The 19,042-nt window shown below is 50.7% G+C and overlaps 1 protein-coding gene across 5 annotated transcripts in view; it reads right to left on the bottom strand.

Moving 5' to 3' along the window:
- Positions 1–19,042, bottom strand: part of LOC105485614 (CUGBP Elav-like family member 5) — a 76,749-nt gene that overhangs the window by 32,951 nt on the left and 24,756 nt on the right. For all 5 annotated transcript variants that reach the window (XM_011747954.2, XM_071087143.1, XM_011747959.2 and 2 more), the window contains exon 2: positions 15,794–15,876. In XM_011747954.2, the coding sequence (XP_011746256.1) occupies positions 15,794–15,876 (83 nt within the window). The remainder of the gene's footprint in view (positions 1–15,793; positions 15,877–19,042) is intronic.

The following is a 19,042-nucleotide window of genomic DNA, read 5'->3' as shown; positions in this document are numbered from 1 at the left end:
AAACTAGCCGGGCGTGGTGGCGGGCGCCTGTAGTCCCAACTACTCGGGAGGCTGAGGCAGGAGAATGGCGTGAACCCGGGAGGCGGAGCCTGCAGTGAGCTGAGATCCGGCCACTGCACTCCAGCCTGGGCGGCAGAGCGAGACTCCGTCTCAAAAAAAAAAAAAAAAAAAAAAAAAAACACAAAAAACAACACCAAGTGGGTACAAATACACCTGCAGAACTGCTTCTGAACTGCTGCTCTGGGCTCACTGCCCATGGGGTGGTCCTGGTCTGCAGAGAGCATGACCTCCACCTCTATTTACACTGCCACTGCAATAAAAGCTGCTAACACCACCGGCTTGCCCTTGAATTCTTTCCTGGGTGAAGCCAAGAACCCACCCAGGCTAAGCCCTTGTCTTCTCTGCATCAATAGCTCACTGCAGCCTCAACCTCCTGGGCTCAAACGCTCCTCCCACGTCCGCCTCCTCAGTAGCTAGGACTCCAGGCACAAGCCACCACGCCTGGCTAGTTTTCTTATTTTTTGTAGAGACAGGGTCTTGCTATGTTGCCCAGGCTGGTCTCGAACTCCTGGGCTCAAGCGATCCTCTGGTCTCAGCCTCCCAAAGTGCCGGGATTACATGTGAGCCACCACGCCTGGCCTTCCATACCTGAATCTCATCATCATTATATTAAGTGAAACAGGCCAGGTCCAGTATCTCGTGCCTGTAATCCCAGCACTTTGGGAGGACAAGGCAGGCAGATCACTTGAGGTCAGGAGTTCGAGACCAGCCTCGCTAACATGGTGAAACCCTCTCTCTACTAAAAATACAAAAAATTAGCTGGGTGTGGTGGCAGACACCTATAATGCCAGCTACTTGGGAGGCAAAGGCACGAGATTTTGAATCAGGGAGGCAGAGGTTGCAGTGAGCCGAGACCGTGCCACTGCACTCCAGCCTGGGCGACAGAGTGAGACTCTTGTCTCAAAAGGCCGGGAACGGTGGTTCACACCTGTAATCCCAGCACTTTGGCAGGCCGAGACGGGCAAATCATGAGGTCAGGAGCTCGAGACCATCCTGGCTAACATGGTGAAACCCCGTCTCTACTGAAAATACAAAAACATTAGCCGGGCGTGGTGGTGGGTGCCTGTAGTGCCAGCTACTCGGGAGGCTGAGGCAGGAGAATGGCGTGAACCCAGGGAGGCGGAGCTTGCCGTGAGCTGAGATCGCGCCACTGCACTCCAGCCTGGGCGACAGAGCAAGACTCCATCTCAAAAAAAAAAAAAAAAAAAAAAAAAAAGAAAGAAAATAAATAAATAAACAATAAATAAAAGTACTACACACTTACAGAAAAGTGCATGGAACACAAATACTGACAAAACAAATACCCTCATTACCACTACCCAGCTGGTCCTCTGGAATCCACCCCATGCCATGCTACTAAGCCCAATCCTTTCCTTTCTGCTGAAGGAGGCACTGTCTGGTTGTCAGTAACATGCCTTTGCTTTTCTTCATGGTTTTACTGGGCACGGTGGTGTGCCCTTGAAATTCCAGCTACTCAGCAGGCTGAGGCAGGAGGATCACTTGAACCCAGGAGCTCAAGACCAGCCTGGGTGACACAGTGACACCCCGTCTGAAAAAAACAAAATTCTCCATGGTTTTGCCATTTATAAATATGTCCCTAAAGCACTAGGTGTGGTTTTTTTTTCTTTCTTTTTTTCTTTGCCTGTTTTCCATTTAACCTAACATAAATGGGATAATAGTCTGTCATCTTTTATGTGTGCCTTCTTGTTTCACTTTTTTTTTTTTTTTTTTTGAGATAGAGTCTTTCTCTGTCGCCCAAGTTGGAGTGCAGTGGCGCAATCTCGGCTCACTGCAAGCTCCGTCTCCTGGGTTCAAGTGATTCTTGTGCCTCAGCCTCCCAAGTAGCTGGGATTACAGGCACACGACACCATGCCTGGCTAACTGTTTGTATTTTGAGTAGTGATGGGGTTTCACCATGTTGGTCAGCCTGGTCTCGAACTCCTGACCTTAGGTAATCCCACCTCTGCCTCCCAAAGTGCTGGGATTACAGGCGTAAGCCACCACGCCCAGCCTGGTCTCCCTTCTCTCTTCTTCTTCTTTTTTTTTTTTTTTTTTTTTTTTGAGATGGAGTCTCGCTCTGTCGCCCAGGCTGGAGTGCAGTGGCACGATCTTGGCTCACTGCAAGCTCCGCCTCCCGGGTTCTCGCCATTCTCCTGCCTCAGCCTCCCAAGTAGCTGGGACTACAGGCGCCTGCCACCTCGCCCGGCTAGTTTTTTATATTTTTAGTAGAGACGGGGTTTCACCGTGTTAGCCAGGATGGTCTCGATCTCCTGACCTCATGATCCGCCCGCCTCAGCCTCCCAAAGTCTGGTCTCCCCTCTTTCCAATGGGGCTAGCAGCAGCCGCAGCCTCCCAGGCTGACATGGCAGCGAGGTGAGGTCATCCAGCTGTGCTGGGGAATTACGACAATGTCTATCCCATGCCTCTTATTGAAAGCTGGGGAAACTGAGGCCCAGACAGAGAAGGACATTGCTTAAGATCCCACCTGCCACCCCTGAGCTGCCATTGAAGAGAGACCTCAAACCCCACAATGTGGATGTACTGTGACCCTGCATGTCTGTGCCCATTTTCCCCCTCGTGAACAAGCTTGCTGTATCTCCCATTTTTGTGTTATCGCAGGGCCTTACGTGAAGTAACATAGAGCATGTGATATATTATGGATATAGACAAATAACTGGATTTATCATTGGATGTATCAATGTAGTGGCTTAACTGTACATTTATTTATTTTATTTTATTTTATTTATTTTTTGAGACACAGTCTCGCTCTGTCGCCCAGGCTGGAGTGCAGTGGCACGATCTCAGCTCACTGCAAGCTCCGCCTCCCGGGTTCACGCCATTCTCCCGCCTCACCCTCCCAAGTAGCTGAGATTACAGGCGCCCGCCACCATGCCTGGTTAATTTTTTTGTATTTTTAGTAGAGATGGCGTTTCACCGTGTTAGCCAGGATGGTCTCAATCTCCTGACCTCGTGATCCTCCCATCTCGGCCTCCCAAAGTACTGGGATTACAGGCGTGAGCCGCTGCGCCTGGCCAATTTATTTATTTAAAAAAAATTTTTTTGAGACAGAGTCTGGCTCTGTCGCCCAGGCTGGAGTACAATGGTGCAGTCTCAGCTCACCACAACCTCCACCTCCCGGATCCAAGCCAGTGTCGTGCCTCAGCCTCCCAAGTAGCTGGGATTATAGGCGCCTGCCACCATGCCCAGCTAATTTTTTGTGTGTTTAGTAGAGACGGGGTTTCACCATGTTGGCCAGACCGGTCTTGAACTCCTGACCTTAAGTTATCTGCCCACCTTGGCCTCCCAAAGTGCTGGGATCACAGGCATGAGCCACAGATTTATTTATTTTTTTAATTAAAACAAAATTTTTGAGACAGAGTCTCGCTCTGTCACCCAGGCTGGAGTGCAATGGCGTGATCTCAGCTCACTGCAACCTCCACCTCCTGGGTTAGAGTGATTCTCCTGTCTCAGCCTCCCAAGTAGCTGGGATTACAGGCATGTGCCACCATGCCTGGCTAATTTTTGTATTTTTAGTAGAGATGGGTTTCATCATGTTGGCCAGGCTGGTTTTGAACTCCGGACCTCAGGTGATCCGCTCCATCTTGGCCTCCTAAAGTGCTGGGATTACAGGTGTGAGCCACTGTGCCTGGCCCTTAAGTGTAAATTTAAATCTTGCCTTTCTCTTGCTTTAGATTCTAGACTCCAGATCTGTGCTGTCAGATATGACACAGACCGTGGGTCTAGAATATTCTAGACCTATTGCTGTCCATGATACAGTAGTTGACCTCTCTGGTCTAGAACAGTCTACATCCCATATGGTAGCTGGGCTGCAGTCTAGAACACTCTGGATCTGTGCTGTGTAGCCCAACAGCTGACACCTGGTCTAGAACATGCTGGATTGCACTGTCCAATACTGTAACCATTAGCCACATGTGGTAGTTTAGGTTTAAATTTCAATTTACTAAAACTAAGTAACATTAAAAATCAGTTTCTTGGCCAGGCATGGTGGCTCATGCCTGTAATCCCAGCACCTTGGGAGGCCAAGATGGGCAGATCACCTGAGGTCAGGAGTTTGAGACCAGCCTGATCAACATGGTGAAATGCCATCTCCACTAAAAATACAAAAATTAGCCGGGCGTGGGTGCGCACCTGTAATCCCAGCTACTCAGGAGGCTGAGGCAGAGGATTTCTTGAACCCAGGAGGCGGACGTTGCAGTGAGCCAAGATCGCACCAGTGCACTCCAGCCTGGGGTACAGAGCGAGACTCTGTCTCAAAAATATAATAAATAAATAAATAAATAAATAAGTTTCTGAGTCACACTTGTCCCAGGTCAAAGGCTCAGCAGCCACACGGAGCTAGTAATCAGCACACCGCACAGCAAAGGCAGAGAATGTATCCACCATTGCAAACATTCCATGGATAGCGCTGGTCTAGAACAGCCTTCAGCAATCTTCAGTCTATTCTGGGCCCCTCCTGTTTTTGTTTTTGTTTGTTTTTGTTCGAAACAGGGTCTCACTGCATTGCCCAGGCTAGAGTACAGTGGTGCAATCCTAGCTCACTATAGCCTCAACCTCGTGGGCTCAAGTGATCCTCCTGTCTCAGCCTCCCAAGTAGTTGGGACTACAGGTACACGCCACCATGCCCAGGTAGTTTTTAAAATTTTTTGTAGAGATGGAGTCTCTCTATGTTAACCAAGTGGGTCTGGAACTCCTGGGCTCAAGCAATCCTCCTGCCTCAGCCTCCCAAAACACTGGGATTACAGGTGTGAGAACCACCACACCTGGTCTTGAAAATTATTAATGAGCTATTTCACATCCAATTTTTCCATACTAAATGTTGAAAATCTGGTGTATATTGTTCTCTCACAGATTTGGACATTTAATTTCTTTTTTTTCCCCCCCCACCCCGAGATGGCGTCTCTCTCTGTCACCCAGGCTGGAGTGCAGTGGCACGATCTCTGCTCACTGCAACCTCTGCCTCCCAGGTTCAAGCAATTCTCCTGCCTCAGCCTCCCGAATAGCTGGGATTATAGGCACGCCACCACCATACTCAGTTAATTTTTGTATTTTCAGTAGACATGGGGTTTCATCATGTTGGCCAGGCTGGTCTTGAACTCCTGACCTCATGATCCGCCTGCCTCACCCTCCCAAAGTGCTGGGATTATAGGCATGAGCCACTGCACCCTGGACATTTAATTTCTATCAGCAACCCTTGATCTATATGCGCATTTTATAAAATTGACAAAAAGGTAGAATCATGGCCAGGCATAGTGGCTCACACCTGTGGTCCCAACACTTCGGAGGCTGAGGCAGGAGGAATGCTTGAGCCCCAGAATTCGAGACCAGCCTGGACAATGTAGCAAGACCTTATCTCAACAAAAAAATTAAAAATTAGCCAGGTGTGGTGGCACATACCTGTGGTCCCAGCTACTTGGGAAGCTGAGGCAGGAGAATTGCTTGAGCCCGGGAGTTTGAGGCTGCAGTGAGCCATGATCTTGCCACCGTACTCCAGCCTGGGCAACAGAGCAAGACCCTATGTCTAAAAATAAAATAAAATAAAATAAAATACATATATATTTAGCCAGTCTTTGATGACTTACGCCTGTAATCCCAGAACTTTGGGACCTGTAATCCCAGCACTTTGGGAGGCTGAGGCGCAGGAGGATCATTTGAGGCCGGAAGAATCACTTGAGGTCAGGAGTTCGAGACCAGCCTGGTCAAGATGGCGAAACCCCATCTCTACTAAAAACACAAAAATTAGCCGAGCTTGGTGGTGGGCACCCGTGATCCCAGCTACTTGGGAGGCTGAGGCAGGAGAATTGCTTGAACCCAGGAGGTGGAGGTTGCAACGAGCCAAGATCACGCCCCTGCACTCCAGCCTGGGTGATGGAGAGAGACTCTGTCTCAATAAATAAATAAAAATAAAGAAATATATATATATAGAGAGAGAGACTGCATGTTGAAATGATAAGAAATGGGATATATTGGGTTCAAAAGAAATCTATTATTAAAATTAATGTCACCTGTTTCTTTTTTACTTTTTAAATATTGCTTCTGGAACATGTTAAATTATATATGTGGCTCACATTCTGTTTCTATTAGATAACACTGTTCCAGAACATCGCCTGCTTCTTATCTTCCTAGGCAAGGTCTCTCCCACCCAGGCACTGTGGACACTGGGGCCGGATCGTTCTCTGGGGTGGGGCCATCCTGGGCACTGCAGGGTGCTGAGTAGCGTCCCTGGCCTCCACCCACTCCATGCCAGGAGCACCCCCAAGTCGTGACAACCACAAATGTCCCTAGACATTGCCCAGTGTCCCCTGGGGGCTGGATCACTCCTGATTGAGACCCCTCCCCAGGTTAGGGGATTCCACAGACCCCCAAGAAACTCTGTGTCCCATGACCCTCTCCCCTGCTGAGGTCCCAGGAGGCTGCACAGATTAAAATCTGCACCCTGGCCGGGTGCGGTGGCTCAAGCCTGTAATCCCAGCACTTTGGGAGGCTGAGACGGGTGGATCACGAAGTCAGGAGATCGAGACCATCCTGGCGAACACAGTGAAACCCCGTCTCTACCAAAACTACAAAAAACTAGCCGGGCGAGGTGGCGGCGCCTGTAGTCCCAGCTACTCGGGAGGCGGGAGGCTGAGGCAGGAGAATGGCGGGAACCTGGGAGGCGGAGCTTGCAGTGAGCCGAGATTCGGCCACTGCACTCCAGCCTGGGCAACAGACCGAGACTCTGTCTCAAAAAAAAAAAAAAAAAAAAAAAAAAAATCTGCACCCTGAGTGGGGAGGGAGAGAGGAGGTGAGTTCCAGGAGCTGGGGTCCTCCTGGTTTCTACCCATTGGGAGCTTATTCTGGTGTCTGATGTGAGCAGGGAGAGGAGTCAACTTTCTCCCCAAAGTAATGAACACAGGATCTATCCCCCTGGGCACTGTGGACATTGCGGCTGAATTGCTTTCTGGGGTGGGGCCGTCCTGGGCACTGCAGGGTGCTGAGTAGGGTCCCTGGCCTCCACCCACTCCATGGCAGGTTCATTCCCTCCCCAAGTCGTGCTCCCCAAGTTGTGACAATCACAGATGTCCACGGACAGCAGCCAGTGTCCTGGGGCAGGGGCAGGATCGCCCCGGTTGAGATCCCTCCTTACCTAACCTAACCTCCATCATTAGTTGACAGAGGCTCCCATGAGTTCCCACTCAACAGCACGCTAGGCATGTTCTGGCCTCCAAATCTTGGTAAGTTTTGTCCCCACCCACCCCCATCTCCACCTCCATCTGTCAAAATCCTTCCATCCTCCTTCAAGAAGCCATTCTGTCCGCCCTTCACTAAATCGTCCACACAGACTGCCTGCTTCTCCCTCAGGGTGCTGTCCCTGGGTCACCCTGACATTTGGCCATTGGTTCTGTGGTCACCCCTGGAGTGAGTTTGATGGTGGCTCCCCAAAAGATAAATCCAGACTGATCACAGTGGCTCATGTCTGCAGTCCCAGCGCTTTGGGAGGCCAAGGCAGGAGGATCGCTTGAGCCCAGGAGTTCAAGACCAGTCTGGGCAACATAGTGAGACTCCATCTCTACAAAAAATAAAAAATTAGCCAGGCAGGGTAGCGTATGCCTGTAGTCCTAGCTACTCAGGAGGCTGAGGCAGGAAGATTGCTTCAGTCTAGGAGGTCGAGGCTGCAAAAAGCTATGATTGCAACACTGCACTCCAGCCTGGGCGACAGAGCAATACTCTGTCTCTAAAAAAATAAAAAATAAATATATATTATATTATACATATAATATATAATACATTATATATAATATATATAATTTAATATGTATTATATATAAAATATATATATATAAAACCCAAATCCTAGCTCTGGGGACCTGTGGATGTGCCCTTATTTAGAAAAGAGATCTTTTGTAGATGTAATTAAATTAAGGATCTTGAGATAAAATTATCCTGGATGTAGGCTGAGCCCTAAATCCAATGAGAAGTGTCCTTCTAAGAGAAAGGCAAAGGGGCACAGACACAAGCCGGGTGCAGTGGCTCACACCTGTAATCCCAGCACTTTGGGAGGCCAAGGCAGGAGAATCGCTTGAGGTCAGGGGTTCGAGACCAGCCTGGGCAACATAGGGAGACTCCTGTCTCTACAAAAAAAAAATAAATAAAATTAATCAAATATTTAAAATTTAAAAATCACAGGGCTGGGCATGGTGGCTCATGCCCGTAATCCCAGCACGTTGGGAGGCCAAGGCGGGCTGATCACCTGAGGTCAGGAGTTGGAGACCAGCCTGACCAACATGGGGAAACCCCATCTCTACTAAAAATACAAAATTAGCCAGGCGTGGTGACGCATGCCTGTAATCCCAGCTACTCAGGAAGGCTGAGGCAGGAGAATCGCTTGAACCCGGGAGGCAGAGGTTGCAGTGAGCCCAGATTGCGCCACTGCACTCCAGCCTGGGCAACAAGAGCGAAACTCGGTCTCAATAAGAATAATAACAACAATAATAAATAATGGAAATAATCAAACCAGATCATTCCTCTGCTTGCTACTCTCCCGTGGTCCCCATCACCCTTGGAACAAAATTCAAGCTGTTCACTGTGGTGGTCCTGTCTCTGCTTCCTCTTCCCCCTCTCCTCCACCCACTCTGCCCCTCACTCCCCCTCACTCACTCTTCTTCACTCCTCTGACCTCAGTGGTCCTCACATGCTTCGGGCATGGTTCAGCCTCAGGGCCTTTGCACTGGCTGTTCCCTCTGCCAGCAACACCCTTCCTGCAGAGAGTGCACGACTCCCTCCTCTCCAGACCATCTCCTCAGAGAGGCCTTCCCTGACCACCCTGTCTAAATGGAACTCCCAGCCAGGCACAATCCGGTGGCTCACGCTTGTAATCCCAGCACTTTGGGAGGCAGAGGTAGGAGGCTCACTTGATCCCAGGAATTTGAGACCAGCCTGGGCTACAGAGTGAGGCCCCCATCTCTGCAAAAAGTTTAAAAATTAGTGGAGCATGCCATGAGCTATGATCGTGCCATGAGCTATGATTGTGCCACTGCACTCCAGCCTGGGCGACACAGCAAAACTTTGTCTCAGAAAAAAAAATAATAAGGCCGGGCACAGTGGCTCACACCTGTAATCCCCGCACTTTAGCAGGCTGAGGCGGGTGGATCACTTGAGGTCGGGAGTTTGAGACTAGCCTGGTCAACATGGTGAAACCCCGTCTCTACTAAAAATACAAAAACTGGTGTGGTGTGGTGTCATATGCCTGTAATCCCAGCTACTCAGGAGGCTGAGGCAGGAGAATCGCTTGAACCCAGGAGGTGGAGGTTGCAGTGAGCCGAGATCACACCACTGCACTCCAGCCTGGGTGACAGAGTTAGGCTCCGTCTCAAAAAAAAATTAATAATAATAATAATAGCAATAAATGAAACCTCCATCCTGAGTCATTGCTCTAAAGTCATCCCATTTCTTATCTCAATGTTGTTCTCACTGGCTTGCTTATTTTCTGTTTGTACGCTATCCTCATTCTGCCATAAGTCAGATGCTCAGTAAATGCTGAATGAACGAAGGGGTGTGGAGGACTCAGCCAGGGACTGTCCTTGAGGGGCTCCCAATCTGGGGGGAGTCAGAGCCACACACAGACACCCCCAGCCCTGAGAGGTCAGGGATGAGCAGAAGGAGGAGACAACTGGGTGTTATCTTGAAAGTAGGATAGAAATTCTCCAGGCGGGAGAGGCAGTTACCTACAAATACTTTAGGGGTTGGCGCCCTGGCTGGGTCGTCAGTGTCTGGAGAGTGAGAAATTTTTAGAAACTAAGGATGGCCAAGGACCAGAATATAAGGGCTTAACATCTCCAAAAATAGTATCCACTTTGCACCTTTTTTTTTTTTTTGAGACAGGGTCTTGTTCTATCACCCAGGCTGGAGTGCAGAGGCACGATCTTGGCTCACTGCAACCTCCGCCTCCTACACTGCAACCTCCGCCTCCTACACTGCAACCTCCGCCTCCTACACTGCAACCTCCGCCTCCTACACTGCAACCTCCGCCTCCTACATTGCAACCTCCGCCTCCTACACTGCAACCTCCGCCTCCTACACTGCAACCTCTGCCTCCTACACTGCAACCTCTGCCTCCTAGATTCAAGTGATTCTCCTGCCTCAGCCTACCGAGTAGCTGGGATTACAGGCCCCTGCCACCACGCCCAGCTAATTTTTGTACTTTCAGCAGGGATGGGGTTTCACCATGTTGGCCAAGCTGGTCTCGAACTCCTGACCTCAGATGATCCACTCGTCTCCGCCTCCCAAAGTGCTGGGATTACAGGCATGAGCCACCGCACCTGGCCCACCTTCACTTCTTTTTTTTTTTTTTTTTTTTTTTTTTTGAGAAGGAGTCTCACTCTGTCGCCCAGGCTGGAGTGCAGTGGCCGGATCTCGGCTCACTGCAAGCTCCGCCTCCCAGGTTTATGCCATTCTCCTGCCTCAGCCTCCCGAGTAGCTGGGACTACAGGCGCCTGCCACCTCGCCCGGCTAGTTTTTTTGTATTTTTTAGTAGAGACGGGGTTTCACCGTGTTAGCCAGGATGGTCTCGATCTCCTGACCTCGTGATCCGCCCGTCTCGGCCTCCCAAAGTGCTGGGATTACAGGCTTGAGCCACCGCGCCCGGCCCCACCTTCACTTCTTTAAATCTTTGCAGCCTGGTTAGGTGGAGAAAGTGCTACCCATATTGGAGATAAGGAAAACTGAGGTTTGAGGTGAAAGACGCTTGCTGAAGATTACACAGCTTGGGAGAGGGGAAGTTAAGATTTGAACTCAGGAGAACGCAGAGGTAGAAGCAGAGAGGAGGCAACAAATAAGAGGGCAGGATGTGGGGGCCATGAGCTCTGGGGGTGAGGAGGAGCGAGGAGAAGAAGCTGATGCCCAGGGACTGAGGGAAAGAAACTGGTTCGAAAAAAGCAGAGTCAGGGGGCGGTGGGCTCAATGGCTCACGCCTGTAATCCTAGCACTTTGGGAGGCCGAGGCAGGTGGATCACTTGAGGTCAGGAGTTCAAAACCAGCCTAGTCAACGTGGTAAAACCCCAACTTTACCAAAAATACAAAAATTAGCCAGGCGTGGTGGCTCATGCTTATAATCCCAGCTACTCAGGAGACTGAGGAAGGAGAATCACTTGAACCCACAAGGCAGAAGTTGCAGTGAGCTGAGATCAAGCCACTGCACTCCAGCCTGGGCAACAGAGTGAGACTCTGTCTCAAAAAAAATTGGGGGGTCGGCCGGGTGCGGTGGTTCAAGCCTGTAATCCCAGCACTTTGGGAGGCCGAGATGGGTGGATCATGAGGTCAGGAGATCGAGACCATCCTGGCTAACCCAGTGAAACCCCGTCTCTATTAAAAAATACAAAAAACTAGCCAGGCGAGGTGGCGGGCACCTGTAGTCTCAGCTACTTGGGAGGCTGAGGCAGGAGAATGGCGTGAACCCGGGAGGCGGAGCTTGCAATGAGTTGAGATCTGGCCACTGCACTCCAGGCTGGGCTGAGTGAGACTCCGTCTCAAAAAAAAAAAAACAAAAACAAAAAACCGGGGGTGTCCCATAGCCAGTTTGAGCCCCATTGGGTCTAGGGGGATGGGGACTGGGGGATGGCCACAGGAGTCACTCAGGAGGTAACCAGTCGCAGAACTGGTGATGGGAGTTTAGCATAGTGTGGGGTAAATTGTAGGTACTTGATAAAAATTTGTTGGATGGATGGAAAGAAGTGTAGATGGGTGAATGGATGTGTGGGTGAATGGGAGGATAGATAGGTAGATGGATGTATACATGAATTAATAGACGGATGGGTGGAAGAGTGAGTGATGAATGAATGGATGGATGGAAGGGTAGATGGGTGGACAGATGAATGGATAGACAAGTGGGTGGATGGGTAATGGATAGATGGATGAATGGATGGATGGGTGAGTGGATGGATGGATGGATGGATAAAAAGGCAAATGGGTGAACAGATGGATGGATATATGCGTAGGTAGATAGATAAGTGAGTGACTTGATGGATGAATGGTAGATGGATGGATGTGTGGGTGAATGGATGGGTGTATGGCTGAATGGGAGAACGGATGGATGCATAACAGATGTGTAGGTGGGTGGGTAGGCAATGAGTATATGGGTGAATGAATGGATGGATGGGTGGATGAGTGAGTGATAGATGAATGGATGGATGGATGAATTGATGGGTGGGTGGATGGATGGATGGATGGATGAATTGATGGGTGGATAGGTGGATGGATGGGTGGATGAATGGATGGAAGAATGGATGAGTGTGTGAATGGATGGATGAAAGGGTAGATGGGTGGATGGGTGGATGGATAGATGGGTGGGTGAATGGATGGATGGATGGGTAGATGGATGGAAGTGTGGCTTGATGAGAGGATGGGTGGATGATGGATGTGTGGGTGGGTAGGTGGATGAGTAGATGGGTGAATGAATGGGTGACAGGTAGATGGGTGATAGGTAGGCAGGTAAGTAGACACATGGGTAGATGGGTGATGGGTGGATGGAAGGGTGCATGAATGGATGGAAGCTATGAATTTATGGGCTGAGCCAGGGAGAGTAGGCAGGGAGAAAGGACAGAGGCCCCTCAAGATGGATGCAGAGAAGGAGCTGCTGGTGATTGCGGCATCTCCTCATCTCAAAGCGGACTCAGATCCCGGACACCAACCTGGCAAGAAGGGCACAAGACTTCATGGCTCTTGGTCCTTCCACCCTCTTCCATCTTTCCTCCTGGCTGCCAACAGAGTACAGAGCCCAGCTTTGGCACCCAACAGGAAGAGAACTGGTTCCAAGGTCCCTAAGGCCTCAGACAGTGGAATAGAGACTGGGTTTGGGTCTCGGTTACCTTCATCAGGGAAATGAGGACAAAGGAATGATGGAGAAGTGCTTAGCTGGGGGGACTCCTTAGAAGTGTTGGTAAATCTCCATGTATATACAGATTTCTCTGGACAGAAGGACCACAGCTTCCACCCAGGACCTGATGCCATGCAAAAACGTGGTTCATTAAACTTAGAGGAATTAGGCAACAGTACAGGGTCTGGAGTCACACCACAAAGGTCCAAATCCCCACTCTGCAGCTTGCAGGCTACCTAACCTTGGACAAGTCCAGTATTGAGTTGCTTTGTCCCTTGAATTCCTCCCTCCACCTTTTCCCACCCTGCTCTGCACCCCTGGGCTCCTGGTGCTAGAATGTGGTGGAAATGATGGTGTGTAATTCTGAGGCTAGGGCTTAAAGGGGACTGTGGCTTCCTCCTTGATCGCTCTGATTATGTGCTCTGGGGGAAGATGCCATGTTGTGAGGAAGCTCAAGCAGCGCTGTGGAGAAGCCCACGTGGTGATAAACTGAGGCCTCCCGCCAACAGTCACTAGAGGGAGCCAGCTTGGAAGCAGATTCCTCAACCACAAGCTCCTGCTGATATCTTGGCTGTAACCTCCCTGAGCCAGGATCATGCAGCAAACTCACTCCCAAATTCCTGACCCCTGGTAGTTATGAGATAACAAGTGTTTATTGTTTGAAGTCTTTATTTTGGGGATAATTTGTTATGCAGCAATAAATAACTACTATGGTCCCTAGAACTCTGCTGTGCCCCTGGGCACTCATCTGTATGAACTGACCTGCCCTCCAGCTTCTGGCTGGTTTAATTTTTTGTTTGGTTGTGGGGTTTTTTTCTTTCTTTTTTTTAATGTATTTTTTTTTTTTTTTAGCTTCTGGTTGGTTTGGGGAAGCACTCACAGAAGGTCCAAGATGAAGAGTGAATTCAGGGAATTTACCACAGACTCTAGATCCCTTTTACACATGCTGTTCCTTCTACCTGGAGTGCCTTCCATGCCATCTTTCAGGTTTCTTCTCAAATGTCATATCCTCAGTGAAGCCCTCCATTGAGCACCTTCTCTATAGATTGCTGCCCCACCCTGTCCTGTTATTCTCTTCCAGTGCTGAAGATCAGAGAGGTTAAGTCACTGGCTCACTGTCACACAGCAAGGATGGAGCTGAGCAACGAGCCCACAGATGTGGCCACCAGACCCCACGCTCTAACTTGCATCACGTCACGCCCAAAAGAGGGGCTCTCTATTCTTCAAGACGAAGCAGAGGCCACCCCCAGGCCCAGAACCTTCCAATGCTCATTGAGAATCAAGTCAAACTCATGCCATGACCTCAGGTCCCTGGAGGGCGCACGTCAGATTTCCTAAAGTCAGCCAAGCACGAAGACTATAAATGCCCTGAAGTCCCTGGATGCTGAAAGTTCCCTGAGAATTCTGGAGGGAAGGGTGAGCTCCCTGCCCCAGAGCTTGCAATGTGGGGCACCATGGCTCACTGTGATTCCTTCAGTCTCCATCAAGAGGCATGGCCTGGGGACCTGGATCAGCTGGCTCAGGGTGAACCACTCATCCTTCACTGGGGGCAGGGGACTCCTGACCACCCAAAGAGGACAAAGCTGACCAGGAGAGACTCGTGCTAAGCGTGCTGGCTGGGCGTGCTGGCTCACATCTGTAATCCCAGCACTTTGGGAGACCGAAGCAGGAGGAGCGCTGGAGCCAGGAGTTCAGGATCGGCCTGGGCAATATAATGAGACCCCATCTCTACAAAAATTTAAAAATTAGCCAGGTGTGATGGCATGCACCTATTGTCCCAGCGACTCAGGAGGCCGAGGTGGGAGGATCACTTGACCCCAGGAGGTGGAGGCTGCAGTGAGCCATTGTACTCCAACCTGGGCAACAGAGCAAGACCCTGTCTCAAAAAATAAAAATAAGGAGAGACTCATGAGAGACAGCACCCAGGTCAGCCTCCTCTGCAGAAAGAAATAATGATCAAGGAGTCCCTGTGTTGGCCGGGCACAGTGGCTCACGCCTGTAATTCTAGCACTTTGGGAGGCCGAGGTGGGCAGATCCCTTGAGGTCAAGAGTTTGAGACCAGCCTGGCCAATATGGCAAAACCCCGTTTCTACTAAAAATACAAAAATTAGCCAGGCATGGTGGCGCGTGCCTGTAATCCCAGCTACTTGGGAAGCTGAGGCAGGAGAATCGTTTGAACCTGGGAGCCAGAGGTTGCAGTGAACTGAGATCACGACACTGCACTCCAGCCTGGGCGACAGAGCAAGACTCCATCTCAAAAAAAAAAAAAAAAAAAAAAAAAAAGCCCTTGTGTTAAGGAACTCTGGCTCCAATTGCACCATAAAGACAAGTGAGGAAAATCCTTTTCCTTTTTATAGTGAGAAACCAGCATGGTCTACGCTTCTCCCCGTGGTCCACACAACCCTCAGCGACCAGCCCTGTCACCTCCCCTGTCCTTCTCCCCGTTTCTTTCTCCACCTCCTCACTCTGTTCCAGCCACACAGGCCTCCTCCCTGTTCCTCCAACATGACAGGCATGGTCCTGCCCCAGGGCGTTGGCATGTGCTGTGCCCTCTGCCTGCTAATGCTTCCTTATCCTTCAGGCCTCAACCCAAAGACACTGACACACTGGGCCAGGTGCCCTTGTGCAGTACACAACCTGCACAACCACACACAACCACTCTGGTATAAAATATAGAGCACGGCACACAGTAGGCACTCAATAAATGCACACTCTGATGATGATTTCTATCCCTCTGCTCCTCATACCTCTTTCTGAGTCCAGAGACACACAGAATTCAGACAATCTCAGGAACAGCCTTGGCTCCCACCCCAGGCTGAGAGCCATCCCCTGTCCCCTCCTCCCCAGACACCACACAGGACTCACTCCGGGCAAGGTCTTCTGCTCGTGCAGGGCAGTCTGAGCTTTGATGGCAGAATCCCTGGCACAGTAGGTGAGGAAGGCACAGCCTGGAAAGGAGAGAAACAGGGGTGTTAAGAGAGCTCGGGCACACCCATGGTCACAGCAGCACCACCCACAGTTGGCCACTAGGTGGAAGCAATCCAAGCTTCCATCCACAGATGCATAGATCTGCACAACCTGGTGCATCCACGCAACGGAATATTATTCAGCCAAGAAAAGGAAGGAAATACTGACACAGGCTGCAACATGGATGCACCTTGAGGACGTCACTCTCAGTGAAATAAGCCAGACACAGAAGGACAAATCCTGTGTGATTCTACTCCTAGGAGGTCCCTAGAGTCATCAGATTCACAGAGACAGAAAGTAAAATGGGGAGGTGCTGGGGCCTGGGAAGGGGGATGAGGACTGAGTGTTTCATGGGGGACAGAGTTTCAGTCTGGGAAGATGAGAAAGTTCTGGAGATGATGGTGGTGATGGTTGCACAACAGTGTGAATGTGCTTAATACCACTGAGCTGTGCAATTTTTATTTTTATTTATCTATTTTGAGATCGAGTCTGGTTCTGTCGCCCAGGCTGGAGTGCAGTGGCGCGATCTTGGCTCACTGCAAGCTCCGCCTCCCGGGTTCGTGCCATTCTCCTGCCTCAGCCTCCCAAGTAGCTGGGACTACAGGCGCCCACCACCACACCCGGCTAATTTTTTGTATTTTTAGTAGAGACGGGGTTTCACCGTGTTAACCAGGATGGTCTCGATCTCCTGACTTCGTGATCTGCCCGCCTTGGCCTCCCAAAGTGCTGGGATTACAGGCGTGAGCCACTGCACCCGGCCTGAGCTATGCATTTAAAAATGGTTAAGAGGTTAAGATGGTGCATTTTAAGTTGTGTATATCTTACTATAATTTCAAAAAATAAAAAGAGAAGAGGATGCTGGAGTCACCGTGTTTTGGGAGGGGACCGACGAAGTGGCTCACTGTTTTCCACCCCTTCTACCCCTGCGCATACATACCTCCCCCAAAGGGTGAGCCCAGGAAGAGGGACAGAGGAGTCCCAGCCATTAACAAAGTCAGTGGCTGAGCTCAGAAAAGAGATGCTGAGAGTCCTGGACAAGGTGGGGTGAAGGGAGTGGGCAGAGGGGCTGCCCAGTGGGGAGGATGGTGAGGGCACTAGTGGTCCCAGAAAGATGGAAGAAGGCCTGGCCCTGGGATAGGGAGCAGTGGGCTCTGCCACTGACCAGCACTGTAGCCTTGGATCAGGCGCTCCCCCTCTCTGGGCCTCACTTTCCCCCATCAGAGGGAGAAGGGATGGTCTGAGAGGATCACAAGATGAACCAGCCAATGGGTGGGGGTGGAGCTTGAGAGGGTGTGGCACGGTGGCAAAAATCAGGACCAATCAGGAGAAGTGAGGGGCGGGGCCAGCCCATGGAGTGGCCAAGAGTGAGGTTGTGATTGGGTGATATTAGGGATGGGGGTAGGGTTGGAGGCAAGGGGCAGGACCAGCCCGGGAGTGACCAAGAGTGAGGCTGTGATTGGACGACATTAGGCATGGGAGGCAAGGGGCGGGGCCAGCCCATAGAGTGACCCAGAGTGAGGCTGTGATTGGGCGACATTAGGGGTGGGAGGTGAGGGGTGCGGCCAGCCCTAGAGTGGCTCACAGTGAGGCTGTGATTGGGCACATTAGGGATTGGAGGGTGGGAGGAGAGGGGCGGGGCCAGCCCTGCAGTGGCCCAGAGTGAGGCTGTGATTGGGCACATTAGGGATTGGAGGGTGGGAGGCGAGGGGCGGGGCCAGCCCTGGAGTGGCCCGGAGTGAGGCTGTGATTGGGCGACATTAGGGGTGGGAGACCCCAGACGTTGACAGAGACAGAGACAGGAGACAAGCAAGTCAAGAGAACCCGCCCTTGGCCTGAAAGCCTAATTAGATCAAAAGTATTTTGAAAGACGTTTCCCCGAGGTGGGGTAGGGATTGCACGCAGGAGGTCAGGGGTCCTGGGATGAACACAGGGGACTGAGTGGACCTGTTTGGGGACCTGTGAAATGAGATCATCGTTGGCTGCCCCGATGTTGTCAAACCCTCTGTTCCGCCTCAAACCCCACCCCTATGGTCCCTGGTCTTCCTGCTTGTTCCCCTCCCAGGGGCACTCTGTGCGGAGTTCCCCGGTGCCCACTTCTGCTCCAGGCCAGGAGCTAATTAAAGTGGCCACCTGCTGGTGTGGTGGGGAGGGGGTAGGGAATCCAAGTGAATCCCACCCCATGGAACCCTGGGGGTACCAGGCAGAGGTGACAACGGTTTCCAGCACTGAGGAAGGAAGGAAGGAAGGAAGGAAGGAAGGAAGGAAGGAAGGAAGGAAGGAAGGAAGGAAGGGAGGGAGGGAGGGAGGGAGGGAGGGAGGGAGGGAGGGAGGGAGGGAGGGAGGGAGGGAGGGAGGGAAGGAAGGAAGGAAGGAAGGGAGGAAGGGAGGAAGGGAGGAAGGAAGGAAGGAAGGAAGGAAAAAAATATTTGTGGTAGGAATGTAAAATGGTACGGCTCCTACAGAAAACAGTTTGACAGGTCCTCCAACAACGAAACACAAAATTACAAGGAACCCAGCAATTCCACTTCTGGGTGTATATTCCGAAGAACTGAAAGCAGGGACTCGAACAGAGACATTTGTATAACAATGTTGATAGCAGTAAGAGTCACTGTCGCCGAAAGGCGGAAGCAGCCAAGGCGCCCATTCACAGATGAATGGATCAGTACAATATGGTCGACCCACACAATGGAATATTATCCAGCCACAAAAAGGAAGGAAATTCTGATACCTGACACAACGTGGGTGAATCTTGAGAACGCCATGCTCAGTGAAATAAGCCAGACACAAAAGGACAGAGGTTTTACAGCGGGACCACAGAGCCGTCAGATTCACAGAGACGGAAAGGAGGATGGGGGGTGCCAGGGGCTGGGGAGGGGGACGGGGAGTGAGTGTTTTACGGGGATAGAGTTTCAGTTTGGGAAGATGAGAACATTCTGGAGGCCAGGCAAGGTGACTCTTGCCTGTCATCCCAGCACTTTAGGAGGCCAAGGCGGGAGGATCACTTGAGCCCAGGAGTTGGAGGCTGCAGTGAGTTATGATCGCAACACTGCAATCCAGCCTAGGCAACAGAATAAGACCCTGTCTCTAAAATAAAATAAAATAAAATAAAATAAAATAAAATAAAATAAAAAGTTCTGAAGATTAGAT

Source organism: Macaca nemestrina, chromosome 20, assembly GCF_043159975.1.
Source record: "Macaca nemestrina isolate mMacNem1 chromosome 20, mMacNem.hap1, whole genome shotgun sequence".
NCBI lineage: Eukaryota > Metazoa > Chordata > Mammalia > Primates > Cercopithecidae > Macaca > Macaca nemestrina.
The sequence above is the reverse complement of the archived record's forward strand: the minus strand, read 5'-3'. Positions and strand labels throughout refer to the sequence as shown.